The sequence below is a fragment of the Panulirus ornatus genome, chromosome 18 (assembly GCF_036320965.1).
Source record: "Panulirus ornatus isolate Po-2019 chromosome 18, ASM3632096v1, whole genome shotgun sequence".
NCBI classification, from domain to species: domain Eukaryota; kingdom Metazoa; phylum Arthropoda; class Malacostraca; order Decapoda; family Palinuridae; genus Panulirus; species Panulirus ornatus.
The window spans coordinates 37,098,697-37,119,081 of NC_092241.1; the positions used below are offsets into that span (position 1 = coordinate 37,098,697).

Genomic DNA, 20,385 nt, shown 5'->3' on the forward strand with positions numbered 1-20,385 from the left:
CTGCAAGTTTGAAGAAAAAACCTGAATATTCTGGCTGTAATGAAATAAAGCTCAAGGGTAAAGGGGATGAATGCTTTGGAAAAGTCTTAGGAGTAAAGTCAAGGATTAGTGAGAGGACAAGAGCTAGGGAAGGAGTAGCACTACCCATGAAGGAAGAGTTGTGGGAGTGTGTGAAAGAGTGTAAGGAAGAATTTCTAGATTGAAATAGGTAAGAATGAAAGTGGTTGGCGAGACGGATGATTATTAGTGCTCATGCACCTATCCATAAGAAGAAAGATCATGAGATGCAGGTGTGGGAGGAAAGATATCAAAAGCAGTGAGGTTTTTACTGAAGGTGTACGGCATGTGCTACAAGTAGGAAGAGAGGAGAGTGAAAGGCTTCGAAGTGAAGGTTGGTCTGCAGCAGGGGTGTGCGATTTCATCATGGTTGTTTAGTTTGTTTATGGATGGGTGGTGAGGAAGGCAAATGCAAGTGTCTGAGAGAGGGGTGAGTATGCAATCTGTTGGGGATGAGAGGGCCTGGGAAGCGAGTCACTTGTTGTTTGATAATGATAAAGCACTAGTGGCAGATTCGAGTGTTAAACTGCAGAAGTAGGTGACTGAGTTTGGAAGGGTGCGTGAAAAGAGGATGTTGATAGCAATTGTGATTGAAACCAAGGGTATAAGGTTTAGCAAAGTTAAGAAACAGGTTAGTTGGGGTGCAAGTTTGAATGGAAAAGAATTGGAGGAAGTGAACTGCTTCAGATACTTAGGAGTGGACAGGCAAGGAATGGAACCATAGAATCGAAAGAGAGTCATAGGATAGGTAAGGCAGCGAAGGTTCTGGGAGCACTGAAAAATGTGTGGACAGACAGGTCGTTATCTGGGAGAGCAAAATGGTTATGTTTGACGGTATAGTAATCCCAACATTATTATATGGTTGCGAGGCATGTGTTATAGATAAGCTTGCTCGGAAGAGGGTGGGTGTGTTGGAAATGAAATGTTTGAGAAGAATATATGGTGTGAGGTGGTTTGATCGAGTAAGTAAAGAAAGGGTAAGAGAGTGGTGTGGTGATAAAAAAAAAAAAAAAGCGTGGTTGAGTGAGCTGAAGAGGGGTGTGCTGAAACAGTTTGGATATACAGAGAGAATGAGCGAAGAAAGACTGACAAAGAGGAGATATGCGTCAGAAGTGGAGGGAACAGGATAAACGTGGTGACCAAACTGGAGATGGAATAATGGAGTGAAAAAAGAAAAATGCAAGACGGTGAAAGGCGTGAACGGGATACAGTGAACTGGAGCGATGTGGTATACAGGGGTCAACGTGCTGTCAAGAGACTGAACTAGGGCATGAGAAACATCCGGTGTAAACCATGGAAAGGACGTCGATCGAGTATGTATGTATGTATGTATGTATATATATATATATATATATATATATATATATATATATCATACAAAACTCCAGCAGCCAGGATCGAACCTGGGACCCCTGTGCAACAGGCAGGCATGCTAACCGCTATGCCTAGCGGTTAGCATGCCTGCCTCTTGCACAGGGGTCCCAGGTTCGATCCTGGCTGTTGGAGGTTTCTATGTTCTATGAAGGTGCGCGTTCATATGCACTTTATTCGTATATATATATATATATATATATATATATATATATATATATATATATATATATATATATATACATATATATATATATATATATATATATACATATATTACTTTACTTTATCTCTGTCTCCCGCGTTAGCGAGGTAGCGCAAGGAAACAGACGAAAGAATGGCCTAACCCACCCACATACACATAGATATACATACACGTCCACACATGCATATATACATACCTATGCATCTCAACGTATATATATATATCTTTCATACTATTCGCCATTTCCCGCATTATACATATATATATATATATATATATATATATATATATATATATATATATATATATATATATATATATATATATATATATTGTTTTTTTTTTTAAACTATTCGCCATTTCCCGCGTTAGCGAGGTAGCGTTAAGAACAGAGGAATGGGCCTTTGAGGGAATATCCTTACCTGGCCCCGTTCTCTGTTCCTTTTGGAAAATTAAAAAAAAATAATGAGAAGGGAGGATTTCCAGCCCCCCACTCCCTCCCCTTTTAGTCGCCTTCTACGACACGCAGGGAATACGTGGGAAGTATTCTTTCTCCCCTATCCCCAGGGATATATATATATATATATATATATATATATATATATATATATATATATATATATATATATACATAATTCATACTCTCTACCTTTATTCATTCCCATCCCCACCCCGCCATACATGAAATAACAAACCCCTCCCCCCGCATGTGTGCGAGGTAGCGCTAGGAAAAGACAACAAAGGCTACATTCGTTCACACTCAGTCTCTAGCTGTCATGTATAATGCACCGAAACTAGAGCTCCCTTTCCACATCCAGGCCCCACACAACTTTCCATGGTTTACCCAAACGCTTCACATGCCCTAGTTCAATCCATTGACAGCAGGTTAGCCCCGATATACCACATCGTTCCAATTCACTCGATTCTTTGCACGCCTTGCACCCTCCTGCATGTTCAGGCCCCGATCACTCAAAATCTTTTTCACTCCACCTTTCCACCTACAGTTTGGTCTCCCACTTCTCCTCGTTCCCTCTACCTCTGACACATATATCTTCTTGGTCAATCTTTCCTCACTCATTCTCACCATGTGAGCCAAACCATTTCAAAACTCCCTCTTCTGCTCTCTCAACCACACTCTTTTAATTACCAGACATCTCTCTTACCCTATAATTACTTTCTCGATCAAACCACCTCACACCACATAACGGCCTCAAACATCTCATTTCCAGCACATCCACCCTCCTGCGGACAACTCTATCTATAGCCCACGCCTCGCAACCACATAGCATCGTTGGAACCATTATTCCTTCAAACATACCCATTTTTGCTTTCCGAGATAATGTTCTCGACTTCCACACATTCTTCAACGCTCCCATAACTTTCGCCCCCTCCCCCACCCTATGATTCACTTCCGCTTCCATGCTTCCATCCGCTGCCAAATCCACTCCCAGATATCTATAACACTTCACTTCCTCCAGTTTTTCTCCAATCAAACTTACCTCCCAGTTGACTTGACCCTCAACCCTACTGTACCTAATAACCTTGCTCTTATGCACAGTTACTCTCAACTTTCTTCTTTCACACACTTTACCACACTCAGTCACCAGCTTCTGCAGTTTCTCACACGAATCAACCACCAGCGCTGTATCATCAGCGAAAAACACCTTACTTACTTCCCAAGCACTCTCATCCACAACAGACTTCATACTTGCCCCTCTTACCAAAATTCTTGCATTCACCTCCCTAACAACCCTATCCATAAACAAATTAAACAACCATGGAGACATCACACATCCACTGCCGCAAACCAACTTTCACTGAGAACCAATCATTTTCTTCTCTTCCTACACGTACACATGCCTTACATCCTCGATAAAAACTTTTCACTGCTTCTACCAACTTGCGTCCCGCACCATATATTCTTAATACCTTCCACAGAGCATCTCTATCAACTCTATCATATACCTTCTCCAGATCCATAAATGCTACATACAAATCCATTTGCTTTTCTAAGTACTTCTCACATACATTCTTCAAAGCAAACTCCTGATCTACACATATTCTACCACTTCTGAAACCACACTGCTCTTCCCCAGTCTCATGCTCTGTACATGCCTTCGCCCTCTCAATCAATACCCTCCCATATAATTTCCCAACAAACTTATACCTCTGTAATTTGAGCACTCACTCTTATCCCCTTTGCCTTTGTACAATGGCACTATGCAAGCATTCCGCCAATCCTCAGGCACCTCACCATGAGTCATACATACATTAAATAACCTTACCAACCAGTCAACAATAGTCACCCCCTTTTTTAATAACTTCCACTGCAGTACCATCCAAACCCGCTGCCTTGCCGGCTTTCATCTTCTGCAAAGCTTTTACTACCTCTTCTCTCTTTACCAAATCATTTTTCCTAACCCTCTCACTTTGCACACCACCACGAGCAAAACACCTTATATCTGCCACTATATCTTCAAACACATTCAACAAACCCTCAAAATACTCACTCAATCTCCTCACATCACCACTACTTGTCATCATCTCCCCATTAGCCCCCTTCACTGAAGTTCCCATTTGTTCCCTTGTCTTACGCACTTTACTTACCTCCTTCCAAAACATCTTTTTATTCTCCCTAATATTTAGTGATACTCTCTCACCCTAACTCTCATTTGCCCTCTTTTTCACCTCTTGCACCTTTCTCTTGACCTCCTGCCTCTTTCTTTTATGCACCTCCCAGTCGTTTGCATTATTTACCTGCAAAAATTATAATAAATTATAAATTATAATGATATATATATATATATATATATATATATATATATATATATATATATATATATATATATATATATATTCATTCGCCATTTTTTGCGTGAGCAAGGTAGCGTAAGGAACAGATGACTGAGCCTTTCTGGGAAAAAGCCTCACTTGGCCCCCCTTCTCTGTTTCTTCTTTTGGATGCTGTATGGGAAGGTATTGAAGGAGAGGGTGAAGCCATGTACAAAGCATCAGATCGGGGAGGAGAAGAGTCGTGTCAAGCAGTAGAGGGTGTGTGTATTGGGTGTTTGGTTTACGTAAAAAATATGTATGAGAAATTGAGAAATGGATGGATTTGTATGTGGCATTTATGGATCTGGAGATAGCATATGATACGGTTGACAGAGATGCCTTGTGAATGGTCTTAAGAATATACGGTGTGGGAGATAAGCTGCCAGAAGCAGCAAGATTTTATTAAGGGTGTTAGGTATGTGTAGAGTAGGAAGAAGGGAGAGTGAATGGTTCCAAGTGACGGTTAGTGTGCTGTGGGTGTGTGTGACGGTTGTTTGATTCGTTTATGGAAGAGATGGTGAGGGAGGTAAATGCGAGTCTTGGAGAGAGGGCGACTATGCAGTCTGTAAGGGATGAAGGAGCCTAGAAAGTGAGTCAGTTGTCTCCTGATAATACAGCACTGGTGGCGGATTCGTGTGAGAAACTGCAGAAGTTTTTGACCAATTTTCAAAGACCGTGTGTAAAGATGAAATTGAGAATAAAAATAAATAAAAGCAGAGTTGAGGACAGGTTAGTTAGGGTGTGAGTTTGAGTGGAGAAAAATTGAAAGTAAATTCTTTTAGATATCTGGGAGTGGACATGGCAGGGAATTGAATCATGGGATGGGTGAGAAGCGAGGGTTTTGGGAACACTGAAGAATGCATGGAAAGAGAAATCGTTACTTGGGAGGGCAAAAATGGGTATCTGTGAAGGTACAGTATTCCCAACAGTATTATATGATGCGATACATGAGCTATATAGATAAGGCTGTGAGGAGGAGTGTGGGTGTGTTGGAAATGAAATGTTTGAGGACAATATGTGGTGTGAGGTGGTTTGATCGGGTAAGTAATGAAAGAGTAAGAGATGTGTGGTGATAAAAAGAGTGTGGTTGAGAGAGCAGAGGGCGTATTGAAATGGTTTGGACATAGAGAAAATGAGCAGGAAAGACTGATAAAAGAGGATATATGTGTCAGAAGTTGAAAGAACAAGAAGGAAGAGACCAAATTGGAGATGGAGGGATAGAGATAAAAAGATTCTGAGAGATCGGGACCTCAACATGCAGGAGGATGAAAGTTGTGCATGGGGATAGGGGAGAAAGAATACTTCCCACGTATTCCCTGCGTTTCGTAGAAGGGGTGGGAGCGGGAGGCTGGATATCCTCCCCTCCAATTTTACTTTTCCATAAGGAACATAGATTGGGCCCAAGTTTGGAGTTTTCCCTCTAAGGCTGTCATCTTTTTTGAAAGCTAATTTGCTACCACGGAAAATTGCTAGTATATATATATATATATATATATATATATATATATATATATATATATATATATATATATATATATGTGTGTGTGTGTGTGTGTACTGAGTGTTTGTGTGTGTGCTTTTCATGGGTACTGTCTGGATTCTGGCATATTCAAATATGATAGCTAATGTGTTCCTATTTCTTTAAAAAAACAGTTTCCATACGAAGGTCATTATGTCTAAACCTCATCTTACAAAAAGGCTAAAGTAGCTAATGTAAGTAGACTATCCGAAATTAATAGGAATACTTTTATCATTAAGTGAACAGCTTTACATAAGTAATGTGGGCTTGAGAGAACAGTCACTTGCATACTTGCTAAAGTGCTTGCAAAAGCAGAGAGGAAAAGAGCAACTTTCTACCCAAATTTAGAAGATACAGAAGAAAAAGTTATGTACCTGGAAATTAGTATTTTCACGATAGATATCTAAAACACCGACAAGAGTTAAACTACACACGTCGAGAAGATATCATTTTCTAATCGAAATGCTACGTCATGACTTGTCAATATAACAAGGCATCAACTGATGTCGCTGGATGTTGTCCTGGTATGTATGTATGGCTGAGGTTAGAGGTCGTGAGCCGTGAACTTAGGAGGTGAAGATGCAAATCAAGGAAACTACTGTCATATATTTCTCTGCTAGAACTCCTTCGGTGGTCTGATTCAATTTTAATGAAATTCAGTCAAACATACATCTATATATTTACATGTATCACAATATGGAACAAAGTAACAAGAGAAAACACCGTCATACTATGATTACTGCAGCAAATAAGGAAATTGGTGATGTCCTAATCATCGTTGATACATTAGTGTTGTGAGTGGACGAGATAAGTATGAGGTTGGCTAAGAAGTGGAGGAAGAGTGGAGTATTATGGCGTCTACAAATGGGACTCAGGAGATTTGATAGCCAAGAAGTTTTTTCACTTTACGTTCCTATGTATACTCTCCTGGTGAAGACAAGGTCAGGTCTGCCTTTCCCCACACTGCCAGAGAAAGACCCATGAAAATCAGATGCTACAGAGTCGAGACGCTTGAGTCTGTAAAGGAACACGAGTGTACTTGAGTCTGGAGTGGTGAAATGTTCCATGTCGAGGATTCAGGTCAGCCAGGAAGTTGGCGGTAATATTAGTGTAATTGAATAATCTGTGCAGGTCTTGTGGCGAGATGCCTGTGTTAGATCTGGTATACGTGGTGGGGAGGAGGATGCTTTCGCGTAGTGTGCATATCTTGAGTGGAGGAAATGGGATATGGAGTTATACATATTACTACACTGTAGTGCGCACGGTATTGGTGACAACCTCTCACGCGGTGTCGAGCGATTAACGAATCTTATGATCGTTCGTGATAGAAGTACTAGTTTACAGATTATCAGGTCATCCCTCTTCTAAGGCGATCAAAATCAAATGGCGATAATTATGATACTAGAGCATGCTGGATTGTGTTTTATTTATCTTTTAATTTTTGATATATATATATATATATATATATATATATATATATATATATATATATATATATATATATATATATATAGACGGTTATCGGGGAGGGCGAAAATGGTATCTTGAAGATGTGTGATATAGAGAGGGCTGTGTGGAGGAGGGTGGGTGTGTTAGAAATGAAACATGTGAGGACAATATGTGGTATGAGATGGTTTCACCAAGTAATACAAGAGTAAGAGAGAGTTGTGCAAAAAGAAAAATGTGGTTGAGAGGGCTGATGAGGGTGTGTTGCAATATTTTGGAGTTTGGACCCATGGGGAGAATGATTGAGATGTTAAGTGAATATCTCTGTCAAAAGAGAAAGGGACAAGGAGAAGGGGGAGGCCAAATTGGAGATGGAAGGACTGAGTGAAAAAGAATATTATTACCTGGAGTCTAAACATCCTAGGGGGTGAAAAGCGAGCACGAAATCAAGTGATCTCGGACGATGTGGTGGTATACAGTGTACAGGGGTCGAAGTGTTATCAAGGGACTGAACAAGGGAATGTAATGCGGCCGACGGAAAACATAAAAGGTGTGTGGGGCCTGGTTGTGGATAGGAGGCTACGGTCTCGGTGCATCACACATGACAGCTAGAGAATGAATGTGAGCGGATGTAGCCTTTCTTGGTCTGTTCCTGACGCTATCTCGCTAACGCGGGAAAAGGAGGCAAGTGTGAAAAAAGATAAATATATATATATATATATATATATATATATATATATATATATATATATATATATATATTATCCCTGGGGATAGGGGATTAAGAATACTTCCCACGCATTCCCTGCGTGTCGTAGAAGGCGACTAAAAGGGGAGGGAGCGGGGGGCTGGAAATCCTCCCCCCTCGTTTTTTTTTTTTAATTTTCCAAAAGAAGGAACAGAGGGGGCCAGGTGAGGATATTCCAAAAAAGGCCCAGTCCTCTGTTCTTAACGCTACCTCGCTAACGCGGGAAATGGCGAATAGTTTAAAAGAAAGAAAGATATATATATATATATATATATATATATATATATATATATATATATATATATATATATATATAATGAGCTTTTAGTCAATGTAGACCATTTCGAAATCGGTCGACTTGTGTATTTTTTGTCCTCGAGATTTTCCAGGTTGTGGGTCGAGTGCAACTAGAAGTAGAGGGAAGGTCAAGGGTGGAGTTGAGGAAGGAGAAGGAGAGGGGAGGAGGTTGCGGTCATTGTCTATACACCGGAATTCAATATCGCTAGAGTCTGAGCTTGTGAGGAAGTCGCAGGGAAGGTCTCAGTATGGGTGTCAAGGGCTTCCCCCAGCAAGATTGTGTTCAGTGCCGGGGATGCGGAGATGGACGGTGGCAAGTAGTGACCACATGGGAGCGGAGATGGACAGGGAAGAGGTAGCGTTGGTATAGATGGTGCTTGGGAGGAGGTAGCTTTAATGTTGGAGGTGTAGGACGTGACGTTGGTGGAGGCGAAAGCCAAAGATTGAAGAACTAAGGAAAAGGTGGAGGCGGTGTAAGTAGGTTTGGTGGCCTGGGAAGTAGCACTTATCCTGGCCATAAAACGTCAGGGACGCATCAGTTGCTGAAGAATTTATACGAGGAGTCTTTGGGAGTCTTCACAGTCGGTATTTTGTTGGGATTTGAAAGGTCATTACGAGATTTATCGAATTCTATGGGATTGTAATGGCAGAAATTGGTGGCCTTAAGACAGAGTACGTGTATTTTTGCATGAAGAGCAAGGAAATCTGGGAAGGAAGGGTCATGCGACGGGTCAGGATGGACGAGTGTAGGTTTGATGGTGACGACTGTTTCAGATGATTTTGGGTAGCTGAGTTGAAGAAAGAACCAAAAGTGATATGTGCCTGCCGAGCTGCGCGTATTTGTTCCTTCTTTCTTGGCTATTGCCCAGACACTGCAGTGTGTGAGCCTCTCGAGTTCATACGTCTTGGCATCTGGGCCTTGCACTAGCGAAAGTGGTGTCTGACCCAAGCACAGTACCTGCAAGTTATATATATATATATATATATATATATATATATATATATATATATATATATATATATATATACATATATATATATATATTCAGGAGGTGAAAAAGAGGGCAAATGAGAGTTGGGGTGAGAGAGTATCATTGAATTTCAGGGAGAATAAAAAGATGTTTTGGAAGGAGGTAAATAAAGTGCGTAAGACAAGGGAACATCAGTGAAGGGGGCTAATGGGGAGGTGATAACAAGTAGTGGTGATGTGAGAAGGAGATGGAGTGAGTATTCTGAAGGTTTGTTGAATGTGTTTGACGATAGAATGGCAGATATAGGGTGTTTTGGTCGAGGTGGTGTGCAAAGTGAGAGTTAGGGAGAATGATTTGGTAAACAGAGAAGAGGTAGTAAAAGCTTTGCGGAAGATGAAAGCTGGCAAGGCTGCGGGTTTGGACGGTATTGCAGTGGAATTGATTAAAAAAGGGGGTGACTGTATTGTTAACTGGTTGGTAAGGTTATTTAATGTATGTATGACTCATGGTTAGGTGCCTGAGGATTGGCGGAATACGTGCATAGTGCCATTGTACAAAGGCAAATGGGATAAGAGTGAGTGCTTAAATTACAGAGGTATAAAGTTTGTTGAGTATTCCTGGGAAATTATATGGGAGGGTATTGATTGAGAGGATGAAGGTATGTACAGAGCATCAGATCGGGGAAGAGCAGTGTGGTTTCAGAAGTGGTAGAGGATGCGTGGATCAGGTGTTCGCTTCGAAAATTGTATGCGAGAAATACTTAGAAAAGCAAATGGATTTGTATGTAGCATTTATGGATCTGGAGAAGGCATATGATAGAGTTGATAGAGATCCTCTATGGAAGGTATTAAGAATATATGGTGTGGAGGCAAGTTCTTAGAAGCAGTGAAAAGTTTTTATCGAGGATGTAAGGCATGTGTACGTGTAGGAAGAGGAAAGTGATTGGTTCTCAGTGGATGCAGGTTTGCGGCAAGAGTGTGTGATGTCTCCATGGTTATTTGATTTGTTTATGGATGGGATTGTTAGGGAGGTGAATGCAAGAGTTTTGGAAAGAGGGGCAAGTATGCAGTCTATTGTGGATGAGAGAGCTTGGGAAGTGAGTCAGTTGTTGTTCGCTGATGATACAGCGCTAGTGGCTGATTCGGGTGAGAAACTGCAGAAGCTGGTGACTGAGTTTGGTGAAGTGTGTGAAAGAAGAAAGATGAGAGTAAATGTGAATAATAGCAAGGTTATTAGGTACAGTAGGGTTGAGGGACAAGTCAACTGGGAGGTAAGTTTGAATGGAGAAAAACTGGGGGAAGTGAAGTGTTTTAGATATCTGGGAGTGGATTTGGCAGCGGATGGAACCTTGGACGCGGAAGTGAATCATAGGGTGGGGGAAGGGGCGAAAGTTTTGGGAGCATTGAAAAATGGGTGGAAGTCGAGAAAGTTATCTTGGAAAGCAAAAATGGGTATGTTTGAAGGAATAGTGGTTACAACAATGTTATATGGTTGCGAGTTGTGCGGAGGAGGGTGGATGTGCAGGAAATGAGATGTTTGAGTACAATATGTGGTGTGAGGTGGTTTAATCGAGTAAGTAATGAAAGGGTAAGAGAGATTGTGTGGTAATAAAAGAGTGTGGTTGAGAGAGCAGAAGAGGATGTGTTGAAATGGTTTGGTCACATGGAGAGAATGAGCGAGGAAAGATTGACCAAGAGGATATATGTGTCAGAGGTGGAGGGAACGAGGAGAAGTGGGAGACTAAACTGGAGGTGGAAAGAAGGAGTTAAAAAGATTTTGAGCAATAGGGGCCTGAACATGCAGGAGGGTGAAAGGCGTGCAAGGAATAGAGTGAATTGGAACGATGTGATATACCAGGGTCGACGTGCTGTCAATGGATTGAACCAGGGCACGTGAAGCCTCTAGGGTAAACCATGGAAAATTTTGTGGGGCCTGGATGTGGAAAGGGAGCTGTGGTTTAGGTGCATTATAAATGACAGCTAGAGACTGAGTGTGAACGAATGTGGCCTTTGTTTTTTCTTAGTGCTACCTCGCGCACATGCGGGGGGAGGATGTTGTCATTTCATGTGTAGCGGGATGGCGACGGGAATGAATAAGGGCAGACAGTATGAATTATGTACATGTGTATGTATATGTCTGTGTGTGTATATATATGTATACGTTGAGATGTATAAGTATGTATATGTGCGCGTGTGGACGTGTATGTACATAAATGTGTATGTGGGCGGGTTGGGCCATTCTTTCGTCTGTTTCGTTGCGCTAACTCTCTAACGCGGGAGACAGCGACAAAGTATAATAAATAAAACAATATATATATATATATATATATATATATATATATATATATATATATATATATATATATATATATATATATAATACTATGAGTCCACGGGGAAAATGAAATACGATAAGTTCCCAAGTGCACTTTCGTGTAATGATCATACCATCAGGGGAGATACAAGAAAGACATATAAGTGATGTGATAGTAATATACTTGATCACGCGCAAAATTGTGATCTTTTCCAATATATATTGAACTCCGCCTGTATGTGGTTGCGTCGGGCGAATGAAAATTCATCTTCATAAAGTAGTCCATCTGTTCCATGCTCCCAGCCCACCAACCCTAACCCTACTTATCATTACACCGCCTCCATCTTTTCTTTAGCTCTTCCATCTCTGGCCTTCGCCTTCACCAAAAGCGCGTCCTCCTGTTCCAGTACCAAAGCAATCTCCCCCCTAATACTATCTCCACCAAAACTACCTCCTTGTCCATCTTCGCTCCCGTCTGGTCACTTCTTGCCACCGTCCATCTCCCATCCCCCTCACTGAGCACAATCTTGCTGGGGGAAGCCCTTGACAACCACACTGAGACGTTCCCTGTGACTCCCTCACAAGCTCAGACTCTAGCGATATTGAATTCCGGTATGTAGGGCAGACAGAAAATCAGCTACAGAGAATAAAGTCTTTCCACTTTTTGCAAAGTATGGGAGACCAAATTGGAGGGGGGAAGATGGAGTGAGGGGGGTTTTGAGTTATCGGGGCCTGGACATGCAGGAGGGTGGGGGGCGTGCGGGGAATGGAGTGAGTTGGAGCGGTGTGGTGTGCTGGGGTCGACGTGGTGTCGGTGGGTTGAACCAGGGCATGTGAAGCGTTTGGGGTGGGCCATGGAAGGTTCTGTGGGGCCTGGATGTGGAGGGGGAGCTATGGTTTCGGTGCATTGTTGCATGACAGCTGGAGACTAAGTGCGAACGAATGGGGCCTTTGTTGTCTTTTCCTGGCGCTGCCTCGCACACATGGGGGGGAGGGATGTTGTTATTCCATGTGTGGCGGGGTGGCGATGGGAATGAATGGGGGCAGACAGTGTGAATTGTGTACATGGGTATATATGTGTGTGTCTGTGTGTGTATGTGTATGTGTGCGTTGAGATGTATAGGTGTGTATATGTGGTGTGTGTGGACGTGTATGTGTGTGCATGTGTGTGTGGGTGGGTTGGGCCATTCTTTCGTCTGTTTCCTTGCGCTGCCTCGCTGGCGCGGGGGACGGCGACGGGTCAAAGTGGGTAAATAGATAAATATATATAGGGGAGAAAGAATACTTCCCACGTATTCCCTGCATGTCGTAGAAGGCGACTAAAAGGGAAGGGAGCGGGGGGCTGGAAATCCTCCCCTCTCATTTTTTTTTTTAAATTTTCCAAAAGAAGGAACAGAGAAGGGGGCCATATGAGGATATTCCCTCAAAGGCCCAGTCCTCTGTTCTTAACGCTACCTCGCTAATGCGGGAAATGGCGAATAGTATGAAAAAAAAAAAAAATATATATATATATATATATATATATATATCCTCCCCCTCTCGTTTTTTTTTTAGTTTTCCAAAAGAAGGAACAGAGAATTGGGCCAGGTGAGGGTATTCCCTCAAGGCCCAGTCCTCTGTTCTTAATGCTACCTCGCTAATGCGGGAAATGGCGAATAGTTTGAAAGAAAAGAAAGATATATATATATATATATATATATATATATATATATATATATATATATATATATATATATATATGTGTGTGTGTGTGTGTGTGGAAAGAAAGACCATCATCTTGCAGGACGAAAATACGTGTGTTTGAAAGTATAGTAGTCCCAACAATGTTGTCTGGATGTGAGGCGTGGGCTAAAGATGAGGATGAACTGAGAGGGGTGGATGTGTTGGAAATGATACGATTGAGGAGGTTGGATCGAGTAAATGAAAAAAGGGCAAGAGGGAAGTGTGCTATCAAAAGAAAAAAAAAATGTGATTGTGTGATAGCTGAAGTGGCTGTGAGAGCTGAAGAGGGTGTGCAGAAATGTTCTTGATGAGGATTGGTTGACGAAGAGGATATACGTGGCAGACGTGGAGGAGACAAGATGAAGTGGGGGACCAAATTCGAGATGGAAAGGAGTGAAAAAAAATTGTGAATGATCGGATCATGAGCATGCAGGAGAGTGAAAGGCGTGCACGGGAAAGAGTTAACTGGAACTATGAAATATCCAGGGGTAGATGGCCCGAGGAAAAACATGGAAAGGGCTGTGGGGCTTGGTTGTGGTTAGGGGGGCTGTGATTTCACTGTATTGCCTTTTAAAACTTCGTCTGTTTCTGGCGTTACCTTTCATCCACACAACGTTGGTGGGACTACGGGACTTTCGAACATACCTGTTTTCGCCCTCTTATGATAACGACCTTCCTTTCACAAGTTCTTCAATGTTACAAGAATGTTTGCACCCTCACCCAACCTATGACTCACCGTTTCCATACCTCCATTTTCTGTCACGTCCACTCCGATGTAACTAAAAACACTTAATTTCCTCCAAATTTTCTCCTTACAAACACACTTCAACTACCTTGTCTTTCTACCCTAATAAGTCTAATAACTCTGATTTTACTCGCATGTACTCTCAACTTCCTCCTTTCACACACTCTTTCAAACTCAATCACTAACTTCTGCAGTTTTTCACTACAACCTGCCATCAATGATCTGCCATCAGCAAACAACAACTGACTCGCTTTCCAGGCCCCTTCATCCCCTACATACTGCATACTCGCCCCTCTCAAAAACTCATTCACTTCCCTCACGAAGGTTGATTTTATGCAAAATTCCATCTTTTGCTGTGATAAGTATGTGCTACTACAGAATATATGCAATGTCTTTCTACAAGCGTTTGGCTTGCATTCATGAGAAGTATGATAGTAGGTAAATATAATGAAATAAAAGTCCTATAAAAGCTGAACCATGATTATGAAAGCTATAATTAAAGTTCAGGTTACACAGGACATCTTAAACCTGATTAAAACTTGTGCCAGCATCCCTAGTCTTCCTCGACGATGAGAAAAATGTTTTTGGCTGGTTTTATTAGCTGTTGTTCAGGTTGCAATTTAAAAACATCCTTTATGAACGGATATGATGAAATTCTTAATAAATATGGATATGAGATTGTAAGTAAAGCTTGAAAGGACTGGATATGGGGTAAGATGAAATGTAAAATTACTCGTGAAAATTAGAGAGGGACAATGAAATTGAAGTGATACAATCTCTAAAGGTCAAGGAGACCTCCATATACAAACACCGAGTCGTAAGGATCCTTTTACTGAACAAAGAGGTCGTAATTCTTCTATCTCTCTTCATATGTTCTCCCAAAGGAAATATACCGCTAACCTTAGTCTTCCAATCTTTTAATCTTTATGAAGGGATTGCATAGAATCGGCTTGGACACTTTTAATCAATTATCGGAAGCGATCATACTGAATAGTTCAATCATTCTATCATAACACAGATGTAGCTATTAAAGATCACTGACTATACATGTTCACAGTTTTGCCAGTGTAGAGCCCTGCACCGTCCTACGGGCTCTTAACCAAACATAAGCCTTTCTACTTATAATCTGTATTCAAGCCATAATATCAACACAGTTTTTATTTCTTAACTATTCACTTGCATAAGCCTCTTAATGAAAGTTTGTTGATCGCTCTGTATACACAAAATCGTAGCCCTGAAACTATTGAATGTTCTGCCACTGGGCAGAACAGAAGATAAAATTTCGTTATGTTTTGGTTAGAAAAGCAGTCGAAATACAAATGTAACCTTAGTCTAAATATCTATAAAGAACATTATATATACAAAAGGTTGGAAGCGCTTGTCATAGTCTTGCATACCTGTAAGAAGCAAAAATACCTATCTTCATATTCTCTTTACTTTCACCACACAGGAAATATGGTACCGCATGGAAATGCCGGTATGTTGATAAGCCATGAATAGACAAGATAGTAAAGTCAAACACATAGACAAACACAAGGAGATAGATCAATAGAGAGAGACAGAGATATATAGCAGGGAATTACCCATGACATACCGATCTGTCGCCAAGATTGGAGACCGTACAGGGTAAGAAGGCCGAGTCGCCCACCCTGGCCGTAATGTTGGAGGGGGTATTCTCGAACTGTGGCTTGGAGACGGGAGGAGCCTCTTCCCACACATCTTCCTCCGTCGGCGTACCATCACTCACGGCCACATCTGCTGGATGCAACAAAACAGGTGAAAATGGAGAGAGCATGGACACTGGATGATAGAGGATAGTTATGTCACAGGGGAATCACAAAACTCATTGTTTGATAATATCGCTTCCAAGTACATACTGTATTTTCATCTTATCCTTACCCAGCTCGCTATAGTCGTTATGTAACAATAAAAACTAATGAACACATACGTAACAATAGTTAGTTGATGAACAAGAGAAAGTGTTAGGGACGCTTCTAGAGGTGAGATGGTAAAGGTGAGTCTTATGGTAAGACTATAATGTATGCCTTTGAGAGCTACGAGTATACATAAAAATCAGGAACACAAAGTATTCATCACAGATGATGTACGATGAAAATTTTACATTATCACCAAAATTTTATATATATATATATATATATATATATATATATATATATATATATATATATATATATATATATATATATATTCACAATAAAACATTACGTGATTCAGGCATATCTAGGTAGCCACATGGAAGATCCAAGCTCTTTCGCGGGTGTTCATTGCATCATGGATATCCCCAGCAAACACTCAAAACTCACACAAAGTAATGATCCTCCCAATACAATCCTACCTCATTATGCTTGGCACTCGTTTCTTTGTAAAAGCACTAAAGCCTTCCTATTTAAACCAATCCACAACTAACCATTAACTCCAAAATAGAAATTAATAGCCTATCCCTGTCTCAAGCTTCTGCAACCTATACTTACATCCCCCTCCCCCTCCACCACCACATAAAAACACAACAGTAACAAAAGAAATGCGCACAGAAATAACTCATCAACCATTAAACACCTACTTTCTGATCTCTGTCTTATACGCTACCTGACCAGACATGCATCCATCTGAAACCACACTCCCCAGACTCATACGAGTCACATTTTCTAGTCTCCGATCTGGACGTAACAACCCATCCCTCTGATATAAGAATCCCCGATTCAACAAATCTCACGACCCTTCATACCCACGATGTAACTATCACAATGAAGGCAATGAACGCTTACTGACCACTTGCCCCGCATCCTCCCCCACATACACACACGCACATACATACACACACACTACCACAGACCTGTGGTCCAACTCGGTGGGCTCAACCAACTTAGGCAGCCTTACAGAAGATGGGAGGGACTTCTGGAGCATCAAGGGATGGTGAGGTAAAGAGGAGGACAGTTAGTGGGATCAAAGAGAATACAAAAGACGGCAATTAATATAGAATGGAAGAAATGCTGCGACCCTGCAGTCATTAATCATGTTAGTCTTTGTAATTAAGAAAATGGATGGAAGTGAACATCTGTTACAGACGAAGGGTGGGCAAGATGCCACGAACATATGGGTCGCTACTTCATCACCACATCAAGTACAGAGATGGAATAAGTTTCTTCACGAGTTACTTTTTCTTCTTTTGGCTGGAAGGGTCGTATGTCTCTGCCAAGATCTGAAACTTCCCATTCTCCCTCTCTCTCTCTCTCTCTCTCTCTCTCTCTCTCTCTCTCTCTCTCACACACACACACATACCATTTGTTGCGTCACAACCTTTCCTTCATTATACATTGTGAATATTTTCAGGTCCCTAAATATTTTCTTTGGAAGTGAGGAAGGTCAGAAAGATAGTATTACAAAAAAATAAGAGGAAAGAAATAATGACCAGCATAAGTACTGGTGTGAGTCTGCAGACAAAAATTTCCTCAGCTAGGTTCTCGACTTTGTCTTGAGAGACTTAATTTATCTGACCACGCGTTGTCATGACCCCTCTCTATCTGCTCTCCTTAATTAAACCTGCACCACAGTTACGTAACTCAGTACATTTCATCTTGCAGCAGAGGGAAAAAGTTTTGACTTTACTGTTAGCTAACATCTACATTATATTGATAAACTTGAGTTAAGGAATCAAGCTTTACCACTGATTGCTGATTGAGCATCTTATGAAACGTATAGCACATAGAATTCTCCGTTCTATTATTACTAAGCTATTGCTCCTTAAGGAAAAATCAGGCGAGTCCTCAGGACATAAATATGTTCTGAAAATCATGAGAAGTAAATAGCCAATTGTCGTACAGAACAAGAAATTGCTGCTGCGTAAACCACTGTTGCTGCTGCTGTTATACTCGACTCATGGTGGTCCACTTGAGGCCCATGACCAAAGGTGAAAGATATATAAGAATGAAAATATTATCCCTCAAAAAATTTCGTTGTCATTTTCTTCTTTATTCAAAACTGTCATTGGAGTTTTCTTTTAATTCATATATATAAATGAAAAAAGTGTATATCATTATAATTCTGCAGAAGAATTTGAGACTTGGAAACCATGTTTTCATACTTTTGTAATTGTATAATAATGTTATACACTACTGTTGTATCATTTAACTATATTCAGATCGCAACTTCATTTTTATCTTGTAACAATAGCTGAGTAGTCATCAAGTCTTTATCTAATCCATTTTCCCTATTTTTGTATGCATTTTGGTTTATCTTCTTATCCCTTTCTTTCCAAGTAGATTTCACCGTATTAACCACGTAGTAAGCAAAACCGTATTTACCTTTTAGTATCAAATTAACTGCATGTTAGTGAGAGACGAGCCAAAGGCACCCTCTTTTCGAAATACAGTCTGATAGCAACTGCTTAAGTTAATCTCAGCCACTGAAGTGCACAAGATCCCGTGTAATCGGTGTTTAATGTGAGGCTTCTCTGAGAACCACTTGGCATTAATCGACTCGTGCTGACTCGGGATGACTTTGTTGTTGATTCGTTGGTAAGGATTTTCAGTGTATATATGATTCATGGTGAAGTGCCTGAGCATTAGCGGAATGTATGCATAGTGCCACTATACAAAGGCAAAGGGAATAAAGGTGAGTGTTAAAATTACAGAGATATAGCTTTGTTGAGTATTCCTGGGAATTTATATGGGAGGTTATTGATTGAGAGGGCAAAGTCATGTACAGAGCATCAGATTGGGGAAGAGCAGTGTGGTTTCAGACGTGGTAGAGGATGTGTGGATCAGGTGTTTGCTTTGAAGAATATATGTGAGAAATATTAAAAAAAAAAAGCAGGTGGATTTGTATGTAGCATTTATGGATCTGAGGAAGGCATATGACAGGCTTTAATAAAGATGCTTTGTGGAAGGTATTAAGAGTTTATGGTGCGGGAGGTAAGTTGCTAGAAGCAGTGAAAACTTTTTTCCAAGTAAGGCTTGCGTGCGAGTAGGAAGAGAGGAAAGTGATTGGTTCTCACTGAATGTCGGTTAGCGGCAGGGGTGCGTGATGTCTCCAAGGTTGTTTAATTTGTTTATGGAAGGGGTGGTTAGGGAGATGAGTGTAAGAGTTTTGGAGTGAGGGGCAAGTATGTAGTCTGTTGTGGATGAGAGGGCTTGGGAAGCGAGTCATTTGTTATTCGCTGATGATACAGCGCTTGCGGCTGATTCGGGCGAGAAACTGCAGAAGTGTGAAAAGAAGAAAGCTGAGAGTAAATATGAATAAGAGCAAGGTTATTAGGTTCAGTAGGGTTGAGGGACAAGTTAATTGGGAGGTAAGTTTGAATGGAGAAAAACTGGAGGAAGTGAGGTGTTTTAGATATCTGGGAGTGGATTTGGCAGCGGATGGAACCATGGAAGCGGAAGGGAGTCAAATGGTAGGGGAAGGAGCGAAGGTTCTGTGAGCGTTGAAGAACGTGTGGAAGGTGAAAACGTTATCTCGGAGAACAAAAATGGGTATGTTCGAAGGAATAAGCGGCGGCATGGGCTACAGATAGGGTTATGCAGAGGAGGGTGGATGTGTCGGAAATGAAATGTTTGAGGACAATATGTGGTGCGAGGTGGTTTGATTGGGTAAGTAATGAAAGGGTAAGAGAGATGTGGGGTAATAAAAAGTGTTTTTGAGAAAGCAGAAGAGGATGTATTGAAATGGTTTGGTCACATGCGAGAGAATGAGTGAGGAAAGATTGACAAAGAGGATATACGTGTCAGAGTTAGAGGGAAGGAGAAGCAGGGAGACCAAACTGGAGGTAGAAGGATGGAGTGAAAAAGATTTTGAGCGATCGAGGCCTGAACAAACAGAAGGGTGAGAGGCGTGCAAGGAATAGAGTGAATTGGAACGATGTGGTATACCGGGGTGGACGTGCTGTCAATGGATTGAACCAGGGCATGTGAAGCGTCTGGGGTAAACCATGGAAAGTTTTGTGGGGCCTGGATGTGGAAAGGGAGCTGTGGTTTCGATGCATTATGCATGACAGCTAGAGACTGAGTGTGAACGATTGTGGTCGTTTTTTGTCTGTCCCTGGCGCTGCCACTTTGAGGGGTGGGGGATGAATGAAGGCAGCAGGTATATATATATATATATATATATATATATATATATATATATATATATATATATATGTCA

At 41.2% G+C, this 20,385-nt stretch overlaps 1 protein-coding gene across 3 annotated transcripts in view; it reads right to left on the reverse strand.

The window, feature by feature from the left end:
* LOC139755030 (zwei Ig domain protein zig-8-like) overlaps positions 1-20,385 on the reverse strand; it is a 756,153-nt gene that overhangs the window by 54,396 nt on the left and 681,372 nt on the right. For 2 of the 3 annotated variants that reach the window (XM_071672988.1, XM_071672987.1), the window contains one exon: positions 15,821-15,981. In XM_071672988.1, coding sequence (XP_071529089.1) covers positions 15,821-15,981 — 161 coding nt within the window. Of the gene's footprint in view, positions 1-15,820; positions 15,985-20,385 lie in introns of all 3 variants that reach the window. The other variant, XM_071672986.1, reaches the window with a different exon arrangement.